The 25,611-nt window shown below is 36.8% G+C and overlaps 1 protein-coding gene across 1 annotated transcript; it reads right to left on the minus strand.

Moving 5' to 3' along the window:
• Positions 1 to 4,599: 4,599 nt before the first annotated feature.
• Positions 4,600 to 5,592, minus strand: LOC132904060 (uncharacterized). The gene has a single exon (XM_060953990.1). The coding sequence runs from the start codon at positions 5,590 to 5,592 to the stop codon at positions 4,600 to 4,602; it is 993 nt and encodes a 330-aa protein (XP_060809973.1).
• Positions 5,593 to 25,611: the final 20,019 nt, after the last annotated feature.

Raw genomic sequence — 25,611 nt, forward strand, 5'->3', positions numbered from 1 at the left:
TGTAACCAGGGGGTACGTTAGGCACAAATTCATAAATAATATGGCTTGCTTTTCCGTTTACAAATGATCCGCTGATAACATCACATTCGATGCGTACGATAGTTGTAGCTAAAATGCTGACAGGATGCTGAGATTCTGCACTTATATTAGCTTTGATTGATTCTCTATTAAATCCTAATATTTTTCCGATTGAATTATTTTTATTAAAGTGTACATCTTTGGAACAAAAAATTCTTGTTTTTAACGTATTATTATTACAACTCAATTTCAACGCTGCATTCTTTATATTACTTTTCAGATAATCACAAATATCTTGAAACTCATACGATCCTTCAGGAAGTTCAATAACTTCATCTTTTCCATAGTAAAATTTGTTATTTTTTGCGTCTATGTTAGGTATAGAATTAAATGTAGAAAAATACAAAAGCCCACATTCGTACTCTCCATTCAGTTGTAATGTAGGGGAATAGTTAGTTGTTAAAAATTCTCCTCTGCCTGTTATTGACACAGTGAAAGACATTATTATACTGATACAAATATATTTTTATTATATTATTTATACAAATGATGTTTCCAAAATTCTTTTAAAAACTTTAAACAAAGGTGTCCACAGTTTATAGTACCATAAGATTGATATTGCAAATAATTATAATTTATAGTTAATGGACTTAAATAATTTACTAGTTCCAATGGTGGTTTTAAATCACCAAAACTATCAAAATATTCACAGTAATTAATATATTTAACGTAGGCTACCCAATGTGTTCCAGGATTGTCAGAACTATCTAAATTTAATATAGCACACTCAATTTTTTTTGGTTTCCGAGGAAGAGTATCTCTCATATACACTCCGCGAAAGTAAGGAATATCAATAGGATGTTCCATTATATCTAAATTGGTTAGTGCTCGTCTGGGTAGCCGCTTTTTCAGTTTTTTGAAGGACTTAGATATAATCCTGCTCCCTTTTTATATGGTTTTATATACAAAGCCTTTCCTAAAGCAACAGATTCCATCATCTTGTTATGTCGTTTAGACTCTTCAAAGTTTTTCTGAGCTACTTTGTAATCATTAACAGCCTTTGCTATACCTGCCGCGCCACCAGCAAGTGAACCTAAAGCTGACAGACCGGCAAAGATGGGAATGAGCGGTAAAAAGCCTCCGCATTTAGGAATGGGTATACTACTCTGTCAAGAAAGTAGCAGGAAAAGATCAATAATACACAAACTGTTTGTTATTCATCCAAATTTATTTTATCACCTTCAAAATATGCTCCTTTAGAAACGATACACTTACGCCAACGAATAATCCAATCATCAAAACATTTTTTAAACGCTGTTTCCGGAATTGAGGTCAGTTCTCGCCGCGAATTCTCTTTTATGTCTTCTACCGATTGAAAACGGGTGCCACGAAGTGGTAATTTGAGTTTAGGAAAAAGAAAAAAGTCGGCTGGAGCCATATCTGGTGAATATGGTGGTTGCTCGATGGTATTTGTTGAGTGTTTGGTTAAAAATTCGTTCACAATGATGGCCTTGTGCGAAGGTGCATTATCATGGTGCAAAATCCAAGAATTTTCTTTCCACAAATCTGGCCTTTTTCGTCGGATTTGCTCTCTTAAACGCCGCATAACACTCAAATAATATTCCTTATTTACCGTTTGACCTTCCGGCAAGAATTCCGAGTGCACAACACCGCGATAGTCAAAGAAAACAGTCAACATGACTTTGACTTTTGAACGACTTTGGCGTGGTTTTTTCGGTTTCGGTTCAGTTGGAAGGCGCCACTCCGAAGCTTGTTGACTAGTTTGCATGTCAAACTCGTAAACCCACGTCTCGTCACCAGTAACAATGCGTTTCATGAATGTTGGGTCGGAATTGACTCGTTCTAGCATGTCCTCAGCGACTCTCATGCGATTGAGTTTTTGAAAAAAATTCAGGTCTTTTGGGACTAGCCGAGCGGCAACATGTTTCATACCCAAATTATTAGTTAAAATGGTACGGATCGACTCGTGAGATACAGAAAGTTCGGTGGCTATCTCTCTCAAAGTTGAATGAGGATTTTCAGTCATTATTTCCTTCACTTTTGCGATGTTAACTTCAGTTGCAGACGTTGATGGCCTACCAGAGCGAGGCAAATCTTCCATCACATCTCGACCGCTTTTGAACGCTTTGTACCACTCATAAGCACGAGTTTTTGATAAAGTCGATTCACCGTAAGCCTTCTGTAACATTTTCAGTGACTCCGAACACGATATTCCATTGGCAATGCAAAATTTAAGACAAACTCTTTGTTCGATGTTTTTATCCATTATGAAATTAGCAATACACACTAGATATGATATAACTAAAAATGGCACTGTATTTAATGTAAACAACAGATGCAACTCAAACTCCGCGCCAAAATGGAAAACAGTTGTGCCAATCTAACAACAACAAAAAAAAAAACAAAAATTTGAATTTGGAACCATAAATAAATAATCCATTCCCGATACTTTTCTGACTGAATGTACATCGTGGTAAACGTGTACGTGATCCGTTATTTTTAGAAAATAGTCTTTTTGCGGTTGCATATGCATAGTTTATAGTTGAACGCTTGTCCTTTGATTTAATATTTTTAAGCTTAGATTGTATATTTTTCACTACTTTCATAAATGAACGAACTCCAGCGCCAGCTTTGAGTTTTGCTTTCATTGCATTTTTTACAATCCATGAAGCCAATTTTTCTCCTTTTCCAGCACTCTTCGATTTTATTCTCTTCTTAGCCATATTCAAAAGGTCTAAATCTGCTTTATGTCGAATGTTTAAATCCTTATTATTGTATGCAATATCGTGGTACATACAAGCTTCATCCAATTTATTTATACCTCGGTCACCTCTCAATAATCGTTTTTGAAGTTTAGTACCTGGTCCACAAAACTGATATCCAGGAATATGTAGTTCGAAAGGTAAATTATTATTGACGTTATTTAAAATACCTCTTCCCTTCTTCATAGATATTCTTAAAATGAAGATATTTATTATGACGCTCACTTTATATTACAATAGTAATGCATTCTTGTCCACCCAACTATTTTCTTTTTCACATAAACCTAACCACTTTACATAAAGTTTATTACCTTTTCGTTTAATAACTTTTTCAATAAGATAAAGTTCTGGAAATTTCGTTTTTTGTAATTCATATTCATAAAAAGCTCCCAAAATTTTCTGTTTATGTTTGTCTTCTAATAGGTATGTTGGTGGATTCGTATCATTTACCTTGACAATAACGAATATTTCTGTCGACCAGTTGGGAGTGTATCCTTTATAGAAATCACCTTTAAATTTACTTATCCGAACACTATCACCAACCTGGAACTTAGGTTTGCGATATAAAACTCGTTTTTGTGCACGCAATATGTTACATCTAACATCTATCTGGTTTACTTTATTTACGTCGACAGGTTTAAATTTAGTAGTACGGTGAGTAGTATTGTTATATTTTTCTACAACGGAATTTAAATTTGGTCCTAACCATTTATAACAACCATACAAACTAAAAATTTTGTAAAGATTATATTTTATTGTACGAATAACTCTTTCCACAATAGAAGCTTTTTTAGTGGAGTAAGTGGAATAATGATTAATGTCATATTTCTTACACAATTTATTAAAAGCATCATTATAAAATTCTTTGCCTAAATCAGTTTGTAAATTTATAGGTTTTCGTTTTGAACGAGATAAAATTTCAAACATTGCTTTTGTCACACATTTTTTGTTTTTTGATTTTATAGGATATGTCCACACATATTTTGTAAAAGTATCTATTACAACTAAAACATATTTATATCCTTTGTTAAAATAAGAATATTTCTGAAAATCCATAAGATCAGCTTGCCATAAGTCGTCTATTCCTTTTATAATTGTAAATCGACGAGGAAAATTTCTTCTTGCTGCTTTATGAATTTCATCCACTATGTTTTTTTTGCTCATTGTGTTGGTTCAATTTAAGTTCAATCAAATTATCTATTTCTTGTTTTGTATAAAACGATTTTGACAAACGGTCTGATGTAGCTTTTTCCAATTTTTTTAAATATACATACATACATACATATGATCACGTCTTTATCCCTTACGGGGTAGACAGAGCCAACAGTCTTGAAAAGACTGATAGGCCACGTTCAGCTGTTTGGCTTAATGATAGAATTGAGATTCAAATAGTGACGGGTTGCTAGCCCATCGCCTAAAAGAAGAATCCCAAGTTTATAAGCCTATCCCTTAGTCGCCTTTTACAACATCCATGGGAAAGAGATGGAGTGGTCCTATTCTTTTTTTTATTGGTGCCGAGAACCACACGGCACTTTTTTTAAATATACTTGTATATTATCATTAACCACTCTTATTTCTTTTCTTAACTCTTGTAGTATATTATCGACGTATGCTTTGTTCACTGCTTCATCGGCTTCATTTGGAGATGAAAGACCTTTTAATTTAGATGTTTTCAAATCATAGTGTCCAGCATCAGTTTTCACCAATGTATCGTTTAAAGTGTCGATAAATTCCAATAATCGCAAACGTTTATGGACGTGATGACCGAACTTATCTACATTCATTGCTGTCTAGATGATTAGAGATCTCGAATAATACTGGTCATTTTCTGTGGCGATAGCTGTTTATGTTCTATATTTATAATTCCAGCTTCTCGTAATTCTTCTATGACTGCAATAATTTCATTATCTACACCACTATTGCCAGCCGCTCGTGATCCTAACAACAATTTTAATCGTTCTACCAGTTCGTTGGGATCATCCCAATAAACATAATCAGTATATTTTTTTACTTTTTTCAGAAGTGGAATACCTTTTCCTTGAGGGAGACTTTCTACACTTGAAGTCATATTTTTTGAAAATTTAAATAAAGGCTTAATGACATTAATGTATTTAAAACCTTTGTTACTGTTTATAGGTTTAGATGACTCATAATTACGTCGATGTGCATTAGTATCAATTAGTAACAATTTATAATTTTGCAAGTCCTCCTCTCTGACTTTTTCTAGATCAGGTTTCCTTTTAAATAGTAACTCTCGTAAACCATCTGTCTTCTTTAAAATTCGAGTTCCTATTTTCAGAATGTTATCATTATCGAAAACACGAATATTGCCAAGCATTAGTTTTCCCCGCCTAACTCCAAAAGGTATAGCATCCATTACTTCTGATGATGTAGACCACGACAAAGTTTGACGATTATCTGGAGAAGACGCAATAGATTTGAACGAACCTTCACTGACATTATGATCTTCAGGAGGTGTGGAAATTAAAGTTTTGTTGTAATTATTAGGAAAGTCTCTTTCAGAAACAGTGTCATTCGATTCTTCATTGGATGAATAAGACGATATACTTTCATTTTTACATTTTTTCCCAACAGAGGTGATGTAATTATTTTCATTCTCAACCCACTTGTCATTATTTTTATTGGCTATCAAATTAAGCGGATCAACAATAGGTTTGAAAATTTTCTCCAGTGCCATATTATTTACGTTTTTTGTATCGTTAATCATCCCCACTTTTCTTTTAACAGCTGCTGCTGACTTAACTATTTGTTTTTTAAATGTTTTTTCCATTTTACTGCTTGATATTGTGTTCAGTCGCAGATCACACTTTAAAGTGACCCTACATTATCACTACATTGTATTAAGTATGTTAATCTAAAACTATAAAAGTGTCAAATGCTGACCTATAACATCCTTTGTTTTTATCACAATCCTTATTAATAACAAGATAACTAAAAGGCTTTTTCCAAACTTTTGAACACATTTCACGAAATTGATTCCATGACATATCAGACCCAACATGCTCATCATAAACATGTTTCAAATTAATGTCATCTTGTTTGAATAATACAATCAAATTGGAATTGTCTCTCACTAGTTGTTTAGGTATTTTTGTATATGTTTGATTAATATAAAAACAATCAATTTTCTTATGTCGACCCATAGCAAAATAATCTCTAATGCTGTTCTGATTTTCGCAAGCTACATCATCAAATATTATAATAGAATCAGGTAGCGCTTCGTGAGGACTCAAAATTTCACAATTGTGATTGTATTTATGAAAGGTTGTACCAGAAACCATGTTCATAACTTTCTCTAAAAATAAGTATTTTGCTTGATATAAAGATTTTGAATAAACATATAAGTTACAAAATCGCGGACCATCTGTATGTAACAATAAACTTATTACTAAGTTGAGTTTTTCCACAATTTGATGGACCACAAACGATACAACGTATTGTGTTCGGCAGAAGGTTTCCGTGTCGTTTTGGTTCTTGTGATGAAGCAGGACAAATACAATCTAATTTTAGTGAGTCTTTTTGTTTCACAAATTTCATTTCAAATTATTAGCATATGCTTAAACTCGTCTGCAGTATTCAACGAATTTGAGCGAAATGAATTTAGGTTTAACGAATAAACACGTTTTATAATTTAACATGTAAAATCTTGTTGGTAGAACAGGAATCAGGAAAGTACAACAAAATAATGTTTGATGGTTAGAATGAATCATGTGTAAAAAGTGTGTTCGGTGTGTGATCTTATTGGGAATTCTGGGACACAAAAGTGTCCCAGAATTCCCAATAAACATCTACTGTGGGGGACGACCTTTCCCTGCCGGCTGTCGTGAGACAGATGGTCGACAGCGAGAGGTCGTGGACAGCAGTGCAGACCTTTGCGGAGAGCGTCATGCTCCGCAAAGAGGCGGCGGAAAGGGTGAGAGATAGACATGTGCCAATCATGTTCAGGATCGGATTGAACCTGGAACGGTTCATCGGAACTGTGGAACTAGTTCCGTTATCATGTTCGCGGAACTATCTAGTTCCGCTAAAATTTTCAATGCAGGGCGCGTTACTTACCCACGAACTGGATATGGAACTACGACGACGACGACGATAGTCGTCGTCGTATTTCCATATGTTTTAAATAGATAACACACATGACTTGACACGACATAATATTACCATAGCCATAGCACCTATGTAATGTACTTCACATCAATTGATTTACCTTCATACTTGGCAGGCTTAGGACTGACAACCAAAAGTAAATTATTTTACAATCTACAAATGAGTGTTTGGAGTCAATTTTTACTTTAAATAACATTGAATAGTTACATAAGTATCTAAGAATATTACGAAATTAATGAAGTGTGTGATTACTATTTTGCGGCAGCGCGGTGGCGGCACGGCGGCGCCCTCATATTTGGTCGCGGATATGTTAGGAACTGTGGACCGACTAAACCAATCAGTTTGGATTGGACCGATATCGTTCCACCTCCGGACATAGTTCCGAGAACTATTACGGTCCGGAACGACACATGTCTAGAACGTATCTTGATCAGTCTGCTTCGAGCACGCGTTGAGTGCGGACGTGTTCCTGAGCGCTCCGCGTAAATTCGAAGTAAAATAGAGCAAAAAATTTTTTTAAATTCGGAAAAATAAAAAATTTGTGTCTGTGCGTGTTTGTGATCCAATAAATAGTGACCTGGACTGTAACAGCTTCCTTGGCTGGACTGGATCAAGAGGATTTTCGCGGATTTGTACACGTGCCCGTGAAGTGCCACGCCGAAGACAAAATAAAATTCATCAGGAGGACTATCTCAGTCTCATGACAACGCCTTCCAGGCCCCATGTAAATAATATTTTAAATGTTTTTTAACCCTTGACCTTACAATTTTATCCCTTTATCTTTACTTTCTTCTTTTTACAAATTATACAACTTTTACAAATTTACTTTTAAAAATACGACGATGATACGAACACCCAGGTTGGTGACCTTTAAAAAGACCTATAATGACAATAATTCATCGCCCACTGAACTGCCCAGTGATAGTTCCCCATTAGATTCCCCCGTTGAAGTAATACCGCCAGAGGGAGGATGGGCTACCCCCAACACGAGGATCAGAAATAGGGATAAACAAAGATACATCCAATACCTTCCAAAAACACTCGCTCGAACGCTCGAAAATCCTGACGGATGACGCCAGGGACGAACTCTGCGGTCGCATCCGAGACCTCCTTAACCTCATTAGTGAAGAGGTTGAACAAGCGCAAAGATTCAAGAGAACCAGTAAGGACTCCATCAAGGGAAAAATAAAAGAGGTGGACGACTTGACGTGTGATCTGGCGATATACCAGGAACTAAAAAATCTCACGCCAGGTCAGAGGCCCTGTGTTCGTACGCAGACCTCCCCTGTCCCCCAGGAAACAAAAACAGGGGAAATAGAGAACGTGCTATCGGCGATCGTCAACAGGCTGGAAGAAAACTCCAAGAGCTTATTGGACATCAAGGAGTTGATTGACAGCCGGGGCGAGGACAACATAAGGACAACCACACGTGCTCCAACCAGGTCGCGGCTATGCTAGGAAGGAGGCACCCGTCACCCTACACTCCGTTATTGTCGATGACAAGAAGGGAGTGGAAACGGGTGACGAGGTATTGGACAGGATTAGAGATGTAGCGGGAGAGGGCGGGGACTGGATTAAGATTGAAAAAGTGAAGAAGACCAGAGATAGGAAGGTTATCATTAGCTGCAAAACAAAAGAAGGCAGAGATAAATTAAAGAAAAGGATTAGCAATATTGATGAATTACAGGTCAGAGAAATAGAAAACAAAAATCCACTCCTCATTTTTCAAAATGTCCTCAAGAACAATACCAACGATGAGATAATCAATAAACTGGTTAACCAAAATAGCAAGCTCTTTAAGGAACTAACAGAGGAACATAAAACGAAACAGATAAAGTTCAGGAAAAAATCAGAAACCCGCTGTTGGAGCACGTGGTGGCAAGTGTCCCTTCCAAGATGTGGCGAGCAGTGGTCGAGGCCGGCTCAGTGCGCATCGACATGCAGCGATCCATGCGGAGGACTATTCTCCGCTGGTCCAATGCTCGATTTGCCTGGGTTACGGCCACGGCAGGCGCCACTGTAAGAAGACGGAGCGGTGCTGTCACTGTGGTGGGGAACACCAGCGAGCGGTGTGCCAGGGCTGGATGGCGGGAGCCGTCCCGTCGTGCCTGAACTGCCGGGCAGACAGAAGCGCGGTGAGTGATCATAACGCTTTTAGTTCTGCTTGTCAGGTCAGGCAAAGATGGGAGGCTCTCGCCAGATCCAGAATCGCTTACGCGTAAGCATGGATCTGTTGTTCCCGGGCGTGTCGCGACACACCGATTGTTATGTTGATGTGTTAACATTAAACAGCACAATACTATATTGCATGTTGCGATGCGTCTGTGGGATTCAGTTTCGTGTGAACAATAATAAACAAGTGGTCTGCATCAGAGAAAATAACTTTTCTCTGGCGCGAAAACATGAATAGTTTTATGTAAAGCGATACCTTTAAGACTTTTAAAATTGAGAAAATTACAAGGTTGTTATATTGGTTGTTAGATAATAAGTAGTATAAATATGAAAATAATATATACGTTTTGATTTTTAAAGGTAGGATTAATCGTACGTTTTTAATGTTTTAAATTGTTAAAGAATACCTTTAAGATTTTAAAGTTGGATTATACATTTTACTGTTTTAAAAAAACACCCTCATGTTTTTAAAACTAGGATTAATCAAACATTTTGAATGTTTTAAATTTTAAGAATACCCTCAAGATTTTAAGTTGGACTATACATTTTTATTGTTTTAAAAAATACCGTCAAGTTTAAAAAAAAAAAAGGATTAGTTATACATTTTTACTGTTTTATAAGAATGACATTTTAGACAATTGACAAAAATGGTGAAAATTTTATAAACTTTGATAAACATTGACGAAAAACTAGGGTAGTCGTCATTAGCAAATCATGCTATTAGCGAGGCGAGAGTAGAAACATTATATTCAATTAAATTCGTTTTATTGCCAATATATAGTAGAAAGTAAAAGAATAAAACACTGTGTTAAAATGGTATATAAGATAAATAAAGATATATATGATATATAATCTATATATATAAAACTCTTCCGTTACTGAGTGACTGACTGACAGACAACGCACAGTCGAAACTACTGGTCGTAGACAGCTGAAATTTGGAATGTAGGTTCCTTGGGATATGTAGGGGAGCACTAAGAAAGGATTTTTGGAAATTCAACCCCCAAGGGGGGGAAAAGGGGTAAAAACGTTTCTATGAAAAATCTTATTCCTTGGGTTTATAAACTTGAAACTTGGCATGAACACGTACATAGGCAAGTAAATATGTTTGACATTATAAGTTTTTTCAAACTACCCTCCAATCGTGATTTAGGGGGTGCGATTGGGTGACTGATTTATTAACGCACAGCCGAAACCGCTCGGTATAGGAGTCTGAGATTTTGAACAGAGGTTCCTTTAGTAACATAAGTGAGCACTAAGAAGGGATTTTTGAAATGTCAACCCCCAAGGGGGGGAACGGGATATAGTCTGACACTCCCTTCCGTTCCACCCAGAGCCGGAGAAGTCATTTGATGATTTCCCATCCTTAAAAAAAAAAGACTTTGTATGACAACTTTCAGTCGTCTCTTTAACATACATAATAACATACATAATTATGTACATACATGCATAACATTAATAACATCACGCCTTTTAATCCCTATTTTGTGTTAACACTACCCATACAAACAGCTACGAAATTTGTCCGCATCCATTTTCACCTAAATTCTTAACGTTAATGAGATTTACTTTTTATTATCAGGTCAACCTAATAGCCTCACATGTACGTATAACTTCGTAAGAATTTTCTTTCAACTCCTAACCGTTGAGGAGTTGTACCTTCCATCATCAGCTCATTCACATGGGATGATGACTATCAGACGCAAATACTTAAACAGATCTATGAAATTGTCAAAAACGTAATTGCCTGTAAATTTGAGGTTTGCCCTTGATTTCCCTGGAATACCATCATCAGATCCTGACTAGGTAACAACGGGACCAACTTGAAAGTATACTCTACCGAACAAAAAAAGAATCACGTAAATCGGTCCATAAATCTCGGCGTAATCGGTATGCATAAATAAAACACCCGAATTTTATTTTCTATTAACTATCACGAGTTGTCTCGATGCTCGATAGATGGCGTTGGCATCGAGATAGATCGCGCTATGGTTTCGTTACCGTCATTTAGCTAGGTAGCGTAAAATATTTTAATTTATCGTGTAATTTTAGCAGCGCCCCTAGCGGACATACGCGAAACTACATATTACACACTACAAATATTTTGATTTGAAATTATTATTCGTTTGATTCATTAACTTTTAACTTGACTTATTTAACTTATTTTACTCTCTATTTGAATAAAATAAATATTTATATAATTTACTTAAAACATAATATTAAGATCATTAAAAAACGCTATATATAACCGAATTACACGTGGGCGAAGCCGCGGGCGGAAGGCTAGTAAGATATAATAGATATTAAAAAAGCATAAAAGATAGTGATAAATTGTACATAAGGATGTAAATCAAAAAAGTGATAGAAAATTTAAGGAGATATCGTAATGAATGACCGTAAAGAACGTAAACTAAACTAAGTTATGGAATTTTCGATTGCAACTAAGGATTATACACAAACTTTCGAGTGGTGCCATCTCTCTTGCGCGAGATACATCGGCTCTGTGTTTTAATAATCCAAAAAATAGTAAATCAGTGCAAAACATCATAATTTATACATAATCCAGTTTATAAATTGCCGGACTACAAGTGCGAGTGTTATTGTGGAAAAATAAGGACAACTGTGAACATTATACGTCAATAAAACTACAGACTCCAAAATCTTGTTGGTGCCTAAACCAATCGCTTTGTGTGAATTTTTGGACACATTTCCAATATCGTACTTTTATCTGAAATATTTAATAACAAAACTAATCAGTTAAAACAGTTCCCTGTGAATTAAGTGAATTTGTGTCAGTTAAGATTTGAAATACGCAAACAAAGAACCAGCTGTTACAATACCTATACTCACCAGCACCGCCATCTATGGGTGAGTCAAGATATTAAGTTTAACGAATAAATACTGCGAGACTAGCGCCATCTATTAAGGGATCCAAGAGTCATCAAAACTATCACTATAATTTTTCTTAGTAGCAATAATTAATTGAAAATCCAATTAGAATACCAATTGTGACTTCTAGATCCTTAAGAAAGTTACATTGTTGAACAAATAAATTGATTAATTCTAAATCATATGATACATTATTATAGTACACATAGGCGCCATCTACATCCAGAATCACGCATACGAAATCGCATAAGCAAACGCACAACTCCAGCTCTCACCAGTTTGGTTTGGCCTCTGTGGCGCAGCGGTAATACGCTTGTCTGTGACACCGGGGGTCCCGGGTTCGAATCCCGGCCAGGGCATGATGAGAAAAGAACTTTTTCTGATTGGCCTGGGTCTTGGATGTTTATCTATATAAGTATTTATTATAAAATATAGTATCGTTGAGTTAGTATCTCGTAACACAAGTCTCGAACTTACTTCGAGGCTAACTCAATCTGTGTAATTTGTAAAAAAAAAAAAAAAACATTATTTTATCTGTTGAATAGTTGGATATTCTCGTCGCTAGAGGGCATAACTAGTACCATAATGACTTCGATTCACAAGAAATGTGCTGGATGCCGCCGAGAAATTTCAAGTAGGGAGTTCTTGGACTGTGTTTTATGTAAAGAACGCTACGATTTGGAATGTGCAAATGTATCTACTACCAGATTCTATAATACGATGGCAACAGAACACAAACAAGCTTGGCGCTGTCAAATGTGCATATGTAAACTGCCTAAAGGAGATAACTCTAACACGCCTGTACGACATCGCGATACAAACCCTGTCGCTCTCTCGCCTGTTGATGATAATGTAACGATGCGGAATAGGAATGCCTTACCGATTAACGAGTCGATATGTTCTGATAAAGAGAGTACTAACGCGAGAACTGAGTTAACCTTTGACAACTTAAAGGATTTAATAGCCTCCCAGCTAAAAGATAATAACAAGAGGATAATAACGGACCTAAAGAACACAATAGGAGCTGAAATAAAAAAAAGCAATCTCCAAATTTAGAGAAGAGTTTAAACAAGACACTACCACACTGTATCAAGAAAATAATTCAAGAAAAAAAGAAATAGATGAGCTTACCGTCAAAATATAGAAATTACAACAGGAAAATGAAACGTTGCTTAAAGAAATTAAACAAATTGAATTGAACACTTCAACCCCTGACCGGAGAGCAATACCTGATAGTGAGTGTAAAAAAATGTGCTATTTGGCCTACCAGAATATGAAGAACCTGACTTTGAGTTACACGGAAGAGTAGCGGCAGTTTTTCGTGATATCCTCAATATAGACCTACTTGGATACATAGAAGAAACAAAAAGAATAGGAAGGTTTCATGAGCAAAAAAATAGACCACTTATGATAGAGCTTATCAGCAAGAAGATGACCAAATATATTATGAACAACATTCATGGTTTCCGTGGCTCAGGCCTCTCGGTATCACAATATATGGATAGAAATACACTGAAGGAAATAAAATCATTGAGAGAACAAATGTTTAAGGCAAGGAACAAGGGATTATACGCTATTATAAGGAATAATAAATTATACATAGAGGGAAAGCACATAGATGCAAATAAAAATGAGCAGAATAAGCTACCGAGTTCTAATAGCCACACATCAAAAAGTAAGAACCACTCCTTTCGCAGGAAGACCGCAACTTAAAGTCTTGTTCTAAAATTTCCAAAGTATCTACAATAAGCAACACCTGCTGGAAGCATATTTAGACCAAAATCCTGATAATACAGCCATTTGTGTTTCGGAATCATGGCTAACAGAAGAAAAAACAAGTTTAATACGATTAAATGGATATAAACTAGCAGCCTCCTTTTGTCGTAAGGAGCATGACGGAGGCGGAGTCTGCATCTTGTTACAAGAAAATATAGAATATAATGAAATAACTGTTATTAATAACATGTCTATTGAATACTGTCTAGAATTGTGTGCTGTTGAATTGCCTAAAGAAAACATACATACATACATACATAAAATCACGCCTCTTTCCCGGAGGGGTAGGCAGAGACTACCTCTTTCCACTTGCCACGATCTCTGCATACTTCTTTCGCTTCGTCCACATTCATAACTCTCTTCATACAAGCTCGGCGGTTTCGGGTACTTTTGACCTGACCCTTTACCAGGACGTCCTTAATTTGATCAAGATACGTTCGTCTAGGTCTTCCCACTCCGACCTTTCCCTCCACACTCTCCTTGTATATCTGCTTAGTCAACCTGCTTTCATTCATCCTCTCCACATGACCGAACCATCTTAACATACCCTTTTCTATTCCTGTAACTACATCTTCTTTCACATCACAACATTCCCTTATCACGCTGTTCCTTATCCTGTCACTCAATTTCACACCCATCATACTCCTTAACGCTCTCATTTCCACTGCATTTATTCTGCTTTCATGCTTCTTTTGCCATACCCAACTTTCACTCCCATACATTAATGTCGGGACCAACACGCCCCTGTGCACAGCCAGTCGAGCCTTTTTGGATAGTTTCTGACTGCTCATAAAGGCATGCAAAGCTCCATTCACCATGTTCCCCGCGTTCACTCTCCTTTCAATATCACTATCATACTTGCCATCTGATGTAAACTTTGATCCTAGATATACAAACTCTTTCACTTGCTCCACTTTTTCTCCTCCAATCAAAATATTACATGCTGTCATTTCTTTCTCCATTTCAAAAACCAGTGTTTTAGTTTTACTTACGTTCACTTTCATTCCTTTCTCTTTTAAAGCTTCATGCATACAGTTTACCATCTCCTGTAACTCCTCCGCTGATGACGCCAGTATAACCTGATCGTCGGCATAGAGCAGACATTTGACGAGTAACTCATTCATCCTTAATCCACTTTTAGACTCTTTCAAATCTGTCAAACAGCTATCCATAAATAGGTTGAACAGCCACGGTGACGCAACACATCCTTGCCTAACGCCTTTCTCAATCTTAAACCACTCAGTGTGCGCTCCGTTTATCCTGACACAAGCACTCGAATCCTCATATAAGGATTTCAGTGCATAGAAAGTGCTGACCACAATTCATTCCTCTCAACTCTGTCATAGGCCTTTTCCAGATCTACGAATGTGCAATAGACTTTTTGACTCTTGGCCAAAAACTTTTCGGCTATGCACCGCAAGGAAAAGACCTGATCAGTACATCCCATTCCCTTTCGAAATCCCGCTTGAGCATCCCATATTTTGTCATCAGTTTCATTCCTGACTCTATTAATCAATACCTTAGCATACAATTTGCCGACGACGCTAAGCAGGCTTATACCACGATAATTTTTGCAGTCCAGCTGTGACCCTTTTCCTTTGTAAAGTGGCACAATAACAGCCTTACACCAATCTTTTGGTACTCGGCCGCTTCTCCAACACAAATTGAAAAGGCAGTACAACTGACTAGCTACTACGCCTTTTCCTGCTTTAAGCATCTCGACCGACACTCTATCACACCCAGCAGCCTTTCCCGCTTTCATACTCTTAAGTGCTTCCACAATTTCGAACATTTCAATTTCGCCTTCCATCTCATTCTCTTTTTCTTCGCTATAGCAGAAATCTTTCTTATTTCCTTCCTTTTTTTCAAATAAACTTTCAAAATAGTCCTTCCATATCTTTAGTACACATTCTTCTCCTTTCACAACGCTACCATCCTGGCATCTGATCCTAGTCAGCTCTCTGGTTATAGTATTTCCTCGGGCTGACCTTACGGATTTCCAGAATACTTTCAGATTTGACTGAAAGTCTTCTGATAGCCTTTTATCAAAATCCTCTTTATACTCTTCTTTCTTTCTAATCACAGCTTTCTTAACCAAATCTTTCATTTTCTTATATTCCTTACGTGCTTCATTCACATCTTCATCTATAACCTCTTGCATTCTTAAGTTAGCTTTTGCTGCTAACAAATCCAGTCATGCTTTCTTCTTTAATCGCACAAGTTCTTGCACATCTTTACTCATCCACGCATTTTTGTGATTTTTTCCTTTCCTTCTTCTACTTACACCACACACTTCAACAGCTACTTTCACAATTCTTTCTTTAAGTTCCTTCCATCCATCTTCAATATCGCTCATTTCATCTAAATCTTCAAATTCATCCTTCAGTCTATTAATATACTTCTTACCTACATCCATATCTTGCAAATTTTCCACTTTTACTCTTTCCAAAGCGCTGGTTTGCTCCCTTACCCTGTGCCGCCAGCGATTGAAGATACCCCTTATCCGGGATATCACCAGTAAATGGTCCGAGTCAATGCCAGCACCGCGATATGCACGGGTATCCAGCACTTTGTTCTTCAATCTTTCATCTACAATCACAAAGTCTATCATACTTTTTAAAATACCTTCCACTCTTGTGTAGGTGTGGATCTCTTTATGTTGAAACATTGAGTTCGACACAAAAAGATCCCACTCTAGACAAATTTCTAATACACTTCTTCCATTATCATTCACCTTTTCGTCACCAAACGCCTAGCAAACCTAAAGAAAATACTCTGTTAATATCTATATACTGGAATGGAATAGGGGCAGATACCTTTATTTCTCAATTAGAAAAGGTACTACTCTATATCTGTAAAAATTACTCTAAATATAAAATAATTCTTGGTGGCGATTTCAATATAAATACCGTTAAAAAAAGAAACAATTCTAAAATCAAAAAGTTTCTTGATAAAATGTCAGAATACGGATTCACGCAACATATTAACGAACCTACACATCTCACAAAAACATCAGCAACGTGTATAGATCTAATCTTCACAAATTTCAAAGAAAACATACGAACAAGAGTCGAAAAATTAGGATTTTCAAATCATTCTGCCACAATGTTAAGCATCAAATCGGCCCAAACAATTTCTAAAAGACCGTGGTACACCGAAAAAAGGATATTTAATAAAAAAAGTATACATTCATTTAAATCAAAATTAAAAGAAATAAACTGGCATGAAATCTTAATAGAAAATAAAAATATAACAAAGAATTATGAATTATTCCATAATAAATTAATACACATTCTTGACCAATATATGCCTAAGCAAAAAATAAAAATACAAAAAACATCCAGTAAACATTGGCTAACAGTGGGGATAAAAAAATGTTGTAAAAATAAACGTCTATTAAAGCTCCTCACTATAAGATCAAATAGTTATATACTTAACAATTATTATAAAAAATATGAAAACATTTTAAAGAAAGCAGTGGCTACAGCAAAAAAACTCCATTACAAAGATCGCATGAATAAATCACAAAACAAAGTCAAAACCATGTGGAACATAGTTAACGAACTTACAAATAAAAAAACTAATTCGGAAAAAAATAACATAACCTTGCGAATTAATAAATCAATAATATCTGACCCAATGCAGATAGCTAATACCTTTAACGACTTTTTTGCATCTATAGCTGAAAATGGCAGGAGAAATAGTCTTGGGAGACCTGTACATTGTCCTGCTGAAAATAGCATATTCCTCCGCCCCGTAGATGAAAAAGAAATTAATAAAATTATTAAAAACTTAAAAAATAAAAGGAGCCATGGCATAGACGAACTACCGCCAAACTTATTCAGGGAGTGTGCAGATGAACTAACCGTGCCTTTCACTTTATTAATAAACCAATCCTTTCACGAAGGAGCTTTTCCGGACCTTCTAAAAATTACAATAATAAAACCTGTCTATAAGAAAAATGAAAGGACTGACCTTAATAATTACCGACCGATAGCACTGCTGCCAACAGCCTCAAAAATTTTCGAAAGAGCCATGGCAGACCGAGTATACAAATTCTGTGAAAAGTATAACCTACTTGATGAATGTCAGAATGGTTTTAGGAAAAATAAATCTACCGTTTAGCTGTCTTTAAATATATCCAAGAAATATTAAAAACACTAGATAACGGAAGGTATGGCGTCGGTATACTACTGGATATGACGAAGGCATATGACCGGGTCCTATACAATACCCTACTAGATAAATTGTATGGAGCTGGGATCAGAGGACCTGCACACAAATGGTTTGCTTCTTACCTTACGAACAGGAAGCAATATGTTGAAATCGAACATTATAATTTTGACACAAAAACGATCCAAAATGTCAGATCTAACTGTGTGCCGCTAAACACTTCGATCCCCCAGGGAAGCGTACTCGGATGCCTTTTGTTATTGTTATATATCAACGACCTTCCAAAAACAATAAAGGAGCACTGTGTCCTGTTTGCTGACGATGTCTCCATATTAACATCAACTATCAATAATAGTAATGACTTTTATAAACATCTAACAGAAACCCTCACTAAAACGGAGAACTGGTTGAGTGACCACAACCTGGAAATAAATTATACAAAAACTAAATTAATGGTTTATCACCCACAGCAAAAACCATCACTAAACCTAAAAATTAACTTTAACGGAACGGACTTGGAAGTGATTGACGTGTTCACCCTGTTAGGTATAGAAATAGATAGCCATATGAACTGGAAACCTCATATCCAAAAACTTTGTGCTAAGTTGTCGAAGTTTGCATATATATATAACTTGTGCGATTAAAGAAGAAAGCATGGCTGGATTTGTTAGCAGCAAAAGCTAACTTAAGAATGCAAGAGGTTATAGATGAGGATGTGAATGAAGCACGTAAGGAATATAAAAAAATGAAAGATTTGGTTAAGAAAGCTGTGATTAGAAAGAAAGAAGAGTATAAAGAGGATTTTGATAAAAGGCTATCAGAAGACTTTCAGTCAAATCTGAAAGTATTCTGGAAATCCGTAAGGTCAGCCCGAGGAAAAACTATAACCAGAGAGCTGACTAGGATCAGATGCCAGGATGGTAGCGTTGTGAAAGGAGAAGAATGTGTGCTAAAGATATGGAAGGACTATTTTGAGAGTTTATTTGAAAAAAAGGAAGAAAATAAGAAAGAGTTCTGCTATAGCGAAGAAAAAGAGAATGAGATGGAAGGCGAAATTGAAATGTTTGAAATTGTGGAAGCACTTAAGAGTATGAAAGCGGGTAAGGCTGCCGGGTATGATAGAGTGTCGGTCGAGATGCTTAAAGCAGGAAAAGGCGTCGTAGCTAGACAGTTGTACTGCCTTTTCAATTTGTGTTGGAGAAGCGGCCGAGTACCAAAAGATTGGTGTAAGGCTGTTATTGTGCCACTTTACAAAGGAAAAGGGTCACAACTGGACTGCAAAAATTATCGTGGTATAAGCCTGCTTAGCGTCGTCGGCAAATTGTATGCTAAGGTATTGATTAATAGAGTCAGGAATGAAACTGATGACAAAATATGGGATGCTCAAGCGGGATTTCGAAAGGGAATGGGATGTACTGATCAGGTCTTTTCTTTGCGGTGCATAGCCGAAAAGTTTTTCGCCAAGAGTCAAAAAGTCTATTGCACATTCGTGGATTTGGAAAAGGCCTATGACAGAGTTGAGAGGAATGAATTGTGGTCAGCACTTTCTATGCATGGGGTGAGCAGTCTCTTGATACGAGCACTGAAATCCTTATATGAGGATTCGAGTGCTTGTGTCAGGATAAACGGAGCGCACACTGAGTGGTTTAAGATTGAGAAAGGTGTTAGGCAGGGATGTGTTGCGTCACCGTGGCTGTTCAACCTATTTATGGATAGTTGTTTGACAGATTTGAAAGAGTCTGAAAGTGGATTAAGGATGAATGAATTACTTGTCAAATGTCTGCTCTATGCCGACGATCAGGTTATACTGGCGTCATCAGCGGAGGAGTTACAGGAGATGGTAAACTGTATGCATGAAGCTTTAAAAGAGAAAGGAATGAAAGTGAACGTAAGTAAAACTAAAACACTGGTTTTTGAAATGGAGAAAGAAATGACAGCATGTAATATTTTGATTGGAGGAGAAAAAGTTGAGCAAGTGAAAGAGTTTGTATATCTAGGATCAAAGTTTACATCAGATGGCAAGTGTGATAGTGATATTGAAAGGAGAGTGAACGCGGGGAACATGGTGAATGGAGCTTTGCATGCCTTTATGAGCAGTCAGAAACTATCCAAAAAGGCTCGACTGGCTGTGCACAGGGGCGTGTTGGTCCCGACATTAATGTATGGGAGTGAAAGTTGGGTATGGCAAAAGAAGCACGAAAGCAGAATAAATGCAGTGGAAATGAGAGCGTTAAGGAGTATGTTGGGTGTGAAATTGAGTGACCGGATAAGGAACAGCGTGATAAGGGAATGTTGTGATGTGAAAGAAGATGTAGTTACAGGAATAGAAAAGGGTATGTTGAGATGGTTCGGTCATGTGGAGAGGATGAATGAAAGCAGGTTGACTAAGCAGATATACAAGGAGAGTGTGGAGGGAAAGGTCGGGGTGGGAAGACCTAGACGAACATATCTTGATCAAATTAAGGACGTCCTGGTGAAGGGTCAGGTCAAAAGTGCCCGAAACCGCCGAGCTTGCATGAAGAGAGTTATGAATGTGGATGAAGCAAAGGAAGTATGCAGGGATCGTGGCAAGTGGAAAGAGGTAGTCTCTGCCTACCCCTCCGGGAAAGAGGCGTGAGTTTATGTATGTATGTATGTATGTAGATAGTTGTAAAGCCTATTTCCAGCGATTAAAAATACTTACCGTGCCGTGTATCTATGTATTAGAGGTATGTAAAGTCGTCCGCAAGTACCCACACTTTTTTGTAAAAAGAAAGGATATAGCCACTAGATATGCATCTCGACATCAAAACAGGCTACTACTACCTACATCGCGCCTCTGACTTCACTCGTCTGGTCCTCTTGTTATGTCCGTAAAACTGTACAATAAGCTACCAGAGACTATAAAAGACATAGACAGTTATAATACATTCTTGAAACACCTCAAAGAATTTCTCATAAAAAAGTGTTACTGTTCTGTAAAGCAATATTTAGAAGACACCGAAATAAACAAAATAAAGAAATAAAGGATATAGACGTGATTAATAAAAAATAATGATGTACACAATAATTAATTTGTATAATAAAAATTATCTATTATTAATTATAAGTTAAATAAACCTAATAAGCAATAAATAATAAATACATACTACAATAAATAAATACTATACATGCATGATGAATACTCAATTACAATTCAAAAGTCCAATTCTACACATAATAAGTATCTATTTAATAAAATATTATTATAAAAATATGATTATAAGAGTAATTTTTTATCTATTTATTCTGTAATATAAAAAAATGGCCCCTCTTTCATTGCAGTGCCCGCCAGGGCCCTTAATGGTTCGATATTATCACACAAACATCTGTATTTTACATTAAGGAAGCAATAAATAAATAAATAAATAAATAAATAAACTTTCTTGGTTAAAGCACCTTATTCTTTTAAAACTCTTTCTGATGAAGAAAAAAGCGAGTTCGATGGTTAGAAAATGATCTGGGACTACATTGGTATGAAGGGTTTATCGATTATCGAGAATTCCGCCGAGTTATAATTCCATATTTAAAAAGTAAAAATGTCTTAATTAAAGGAAATTAGAAGATTGTATGTGTAGTATATCGACGGTGTTTGTAAAATAATACAACTAAATAACACTTCAACACACGCACTCGCTCGGCTGTCGGATTGCAAGTGCGCGGCGAGCCACCGCTCCCCGCGCCCCACTCCGTCCGCCCCGCCAATACGTTCGTCTATATAGGTGAATATACTACATCATCCTTTTACAAAAAGAAAACAAAAAGTCTTTGTTATATCTAGAGTAATTTATAGCAAAACAATAAATCACTTTTTTGTTAAATTATCACTGATTACATTAATCATAATTTATTAATTTCGATCATATTATATATCTTAATAGATTTTAATTATTATTATTCCTTATTTCTCAATACCATTATCAGGTGCCAAGTCTACAGAATCTCCTACACTAGTCGGAGGGCAAACCTTCCATTTTCCTTCAACGCGCTTCAAGTGCACTACGTTCCTACGTAGTCGTTGAGCACTGTTGTCATTTTCTAGTTCCACGTCGTTTCCTTCCTTGCTGACTACTGTGTGTGTAGCCTCATTAAAAGTCGGAGTCAGTTTATTATCTTTTGTCATATTCTTAACGTACACTTTCTCTCCTACCTGGATATTAGATTCTGTTGCATGTCTTTTCTTATCTGCATATTCCTTCCCTTTTGCTTTCACTTCCTTATCCCTGTCCTTCGTTTCTGCATCTACTTCAGAAAATTCTACATCTATATTTGAAGGTAACTTGTCTCTAAATTGGCGCTTGTGAAATAATTCTGCAGGAGTTTTTCCTGTAACACAATGTGGGGTACTATTATACATTCAGTCAGAAAAGTATCGGGAATGGATTATTTATTTATGGTTCCAAATTCAAATTTTTGTTTTTTTTTTGTTGTTGTTAGATTGGCACAACTGTTTTCCATTTTGGCGCGGAGTTTGAGTTGCATCTGTTGTTTACATTAAATACAGTGCTGTTTTTAGTTATATCATATCTAGTGTGTATTGCTAATTTCATAATGGATAAAAACATCGAACAAAGAGTTTGTCTTAAATTTTGCATTGCCAATGGAATATCGTGTTCGGAGTCACTGAAAATGTTACAGAAGGCTTACGGTGAATCGACTTTATCAAAAACTCGTGCTTATGAGTGGTACAAAGCGTTCAAAAGCGGTCGAGATGTGATGGAAGATTTGCCTCGCTCTGGTAGGCCATCAACGTCTGCAACTGAAGTTAACATCGCAAAAGTGAAGGAAATAGTGACTGAAAATCCTCATTCAACTTTGAGAGAGATAGCCACCGAACTTTCTATATCTCACGAGTCGATCCGTACCATTTTAACTAATAATTTGGGTATGAAACATGTTGCCGCTCGGCTAGTCCCAAAAGACCTGAATTTTTTTCAAAAACTCAATCGCATGAGAGTCGCTGAGGACATGCTAGAACGAGTCAATTCCGACCCAACATTCATGAAACGCATTGTTACTGGTGACGAGACGTGGGTTTACGAGTTTGACATGCAAACTAGTCAACAAGCTTCGGAGTGGCGCCTTCCAACTGAACCGAAACCGAAAAAACCACGCCAAAGTCGTTCAAAAGTCAAAGTCATGTTGACTGTTTTCTTTGACTATCGCGGTGTTGTGCACTCGGAATTCTTGCCGGAAGGTCAAACGGTAAATAAGGAATATTATTTGAGTGTTATGCGGCGTTTAAGAGAGCAAATCCGACGAAAAAGGCCAGATTTGTGGAAACAAAATTCTTGGATTTTGCACCATGATAATGCACCTTCGCACAAGGCCATCATTGTGAACGAATTTTTAACCAAACACTCAACAAATACCATCGAGCAACCACCATATTCACCAGATATGGCTCCAGCCGACTTTTTTCTTTTTCCTAAACTCAAATTACCACTTCGTGGCACCCGTTTTCAATCGGTAGAAGACATAAAAGAGAATTCGCGGCGAGAACTGACCTCAATTCCGGAAACAGCGTTTAAAAAATGTTTTGATGATTGGATTATTCGTTGGCGTAAGTGTATCGTTTCTAAAGGAGCATATTTTGAAGGTGATAAAATAAATTTGGATGAATAACAAACAGTTTGTGTATTATTGATCTTTTCCTGCTACTTTCTTGACAGAGTAGTACATAGTGAGATATTGGAGAAGGTCATCTTGCCAATTCGATTTCTGAATTTGACTAATTTGTAAGCGTTTTAAAATACTGCGGTTTTGTCTCTCAACCTCCCCGTTCTGTTGCGGCCAGTAGGGAATACTGTGATATAACCGTATGCCAAATTCTCCACAAAAATTTACAAACATGTTACTTGTAAATTGTCTGCCATTATCAGCTGTGATACTGACTGGTGTTCCTAGCCGAGAGAATATCTCTTTAAGTGTATTTATTGTATAGGCGGAGTCTATGGTTTTTGTTATCTTTACCTCTTTGTAACGGCTAAAATAATCAATAATTACGAAGAGGTAATGTCCACTTGGTAGTGGCCCAAGAAAATCAACTGCAACATCAATCCAGGGTTGAACGGGCAGTTCGCGTCTACGCATTGGGTTAGGTGGATTAGGTGCAGATACAAGAGTACAACCTTTACAAGATCTAACATAACGTTCCGCATCAGTATCAATTTTAGGCCACCAAACCTTGGTACGTAGTCGTGTTTTCATGGCTACTATACCAGGATGGCCTTCATGAGCAGCTGCTAGTACCCTTGATCTTAAACTAGAAGGTATTACAATTTTGTTACATCGCAAAAGCAAATTGTCTTGAAAACACAGTTCGTGTTCAAAGATCTTGTAATTGTTGACGCTCTGATCCCAGTTGTTTTGATAAACACCTACTCTTACTAATTTTAATTCGCGGTCGGCTTCGCAAGCTTGTTTTAGTTCACTAAGAGAAACTGCTATAGGTCGTGACTGATCAATAACTAAATTAGGGTAATTTTCATCATCGAAAGGCTGTGGTGTTCGACAATCAGAACTTAAGCGTGATAGCGAATCGGCAATATTTTTCTTTCCAGGACTAAATACGACTTTAAAATTATATGATTGCAAGCGTAACACCCACCGTTCAATACGAGCACAAGACCCAATTTTTGGCCCAAATATTACCTCAAGAGCCTTATGATCAGTAACTAACTCAAAACTATCTTTCCCGAACAAGTAAATATTAAAATGTTCTACGGCCCATACTAAAGCGAGGGCCTCTTTTTCAGTTTGACAGTACCGTTTTTCGCAATCTGTGAGGCTTTTATTTCCGTATGCGATTATTCTTGGTCCACGAATGTTATGTTGGATAAGTATGGCGCCTAATCCAACAGGACTGGCATCGGCAAACACTTGCGTCCTGTCGTTTGGGTCGTAATAGCCTAGTTCTAATTTGAGTCATTGCTCGTTTCAAACCATTAAATGCTGAGGCTTGACTATCATGCCAGCAGGAGGTAATGCTTGCGCCTTTACCTAGTCTTAATTTTAACAGTTCCCTCAGAGGTTCAGTCCATGTTGCTAAATTAGGGATCCATTTGCCTACATAATTCACTAAACCAAGGAAACTTTGTACTTCATCAATAGTAGAAGGTTCTCGAAATAATTCAATTGATTTTACATATTTGTCGAGAGGCCCTTCGAATGATAGTTGGTGTCCTAAAAAATCTATACATTTTACACCATAACAGCACTTAGTATCATTAAGGAGAACATTATTATCCTCTAGCACTTGTAACACTTTTTTGATTCTAGTCTCATGTTCTGGCCCATCGCTACCGAATACCACAATGTCATCAATGAAATTTACTACGCCCTCGCAGGGCAATAGTATTCTTTCAAGGTTTTTCTGAAAGCATTCAGGTGCACATGATATATCGAACATGAGGCGCTTATATCTGAATAGACCTTTGCTACAAATTAAAGTTGTGATATGACGACTATCCTCGCTTAGTTCCAGCTGATGGAAATAATTTTTTAAGTCTAACTTAGAAAAAATTTTAGCATTTCTTAATTTAGGCATTAGCTGTTCCATGGTAGGCAAAGGATGTTTCTCTCTGATGATAGCCTGATTGGCTTGCCTCATGTCTACGCAAATACGAACATCTCCATCCCCTTTGAGAACCGG

This window comes from Amyelois transitella, chromosome W, assembly GCF_032362555.1.
Source record: "Amyelois transitella isolate CPQ chromosome W, ilAmyTran1.1, whole genome shotgun sequence".
In the NCBI taxonomy this organism is placed as follows: domain Eukaryota; kingdom Metazoa; phylum Arthropoda; class Insecta; order Lepidoptera; family Pyralidae; genus Amyelois; species Amyelois transitella.

Coding starts and splice junctions, on each gene's coding strand:
- LOC132904060 (XM_060953990.1), bottom strand. CDS start 5,592: ATGGAAAAAACATTTAAAAAACAAATAGTTAAGTCAGCAGCAGCTGTT.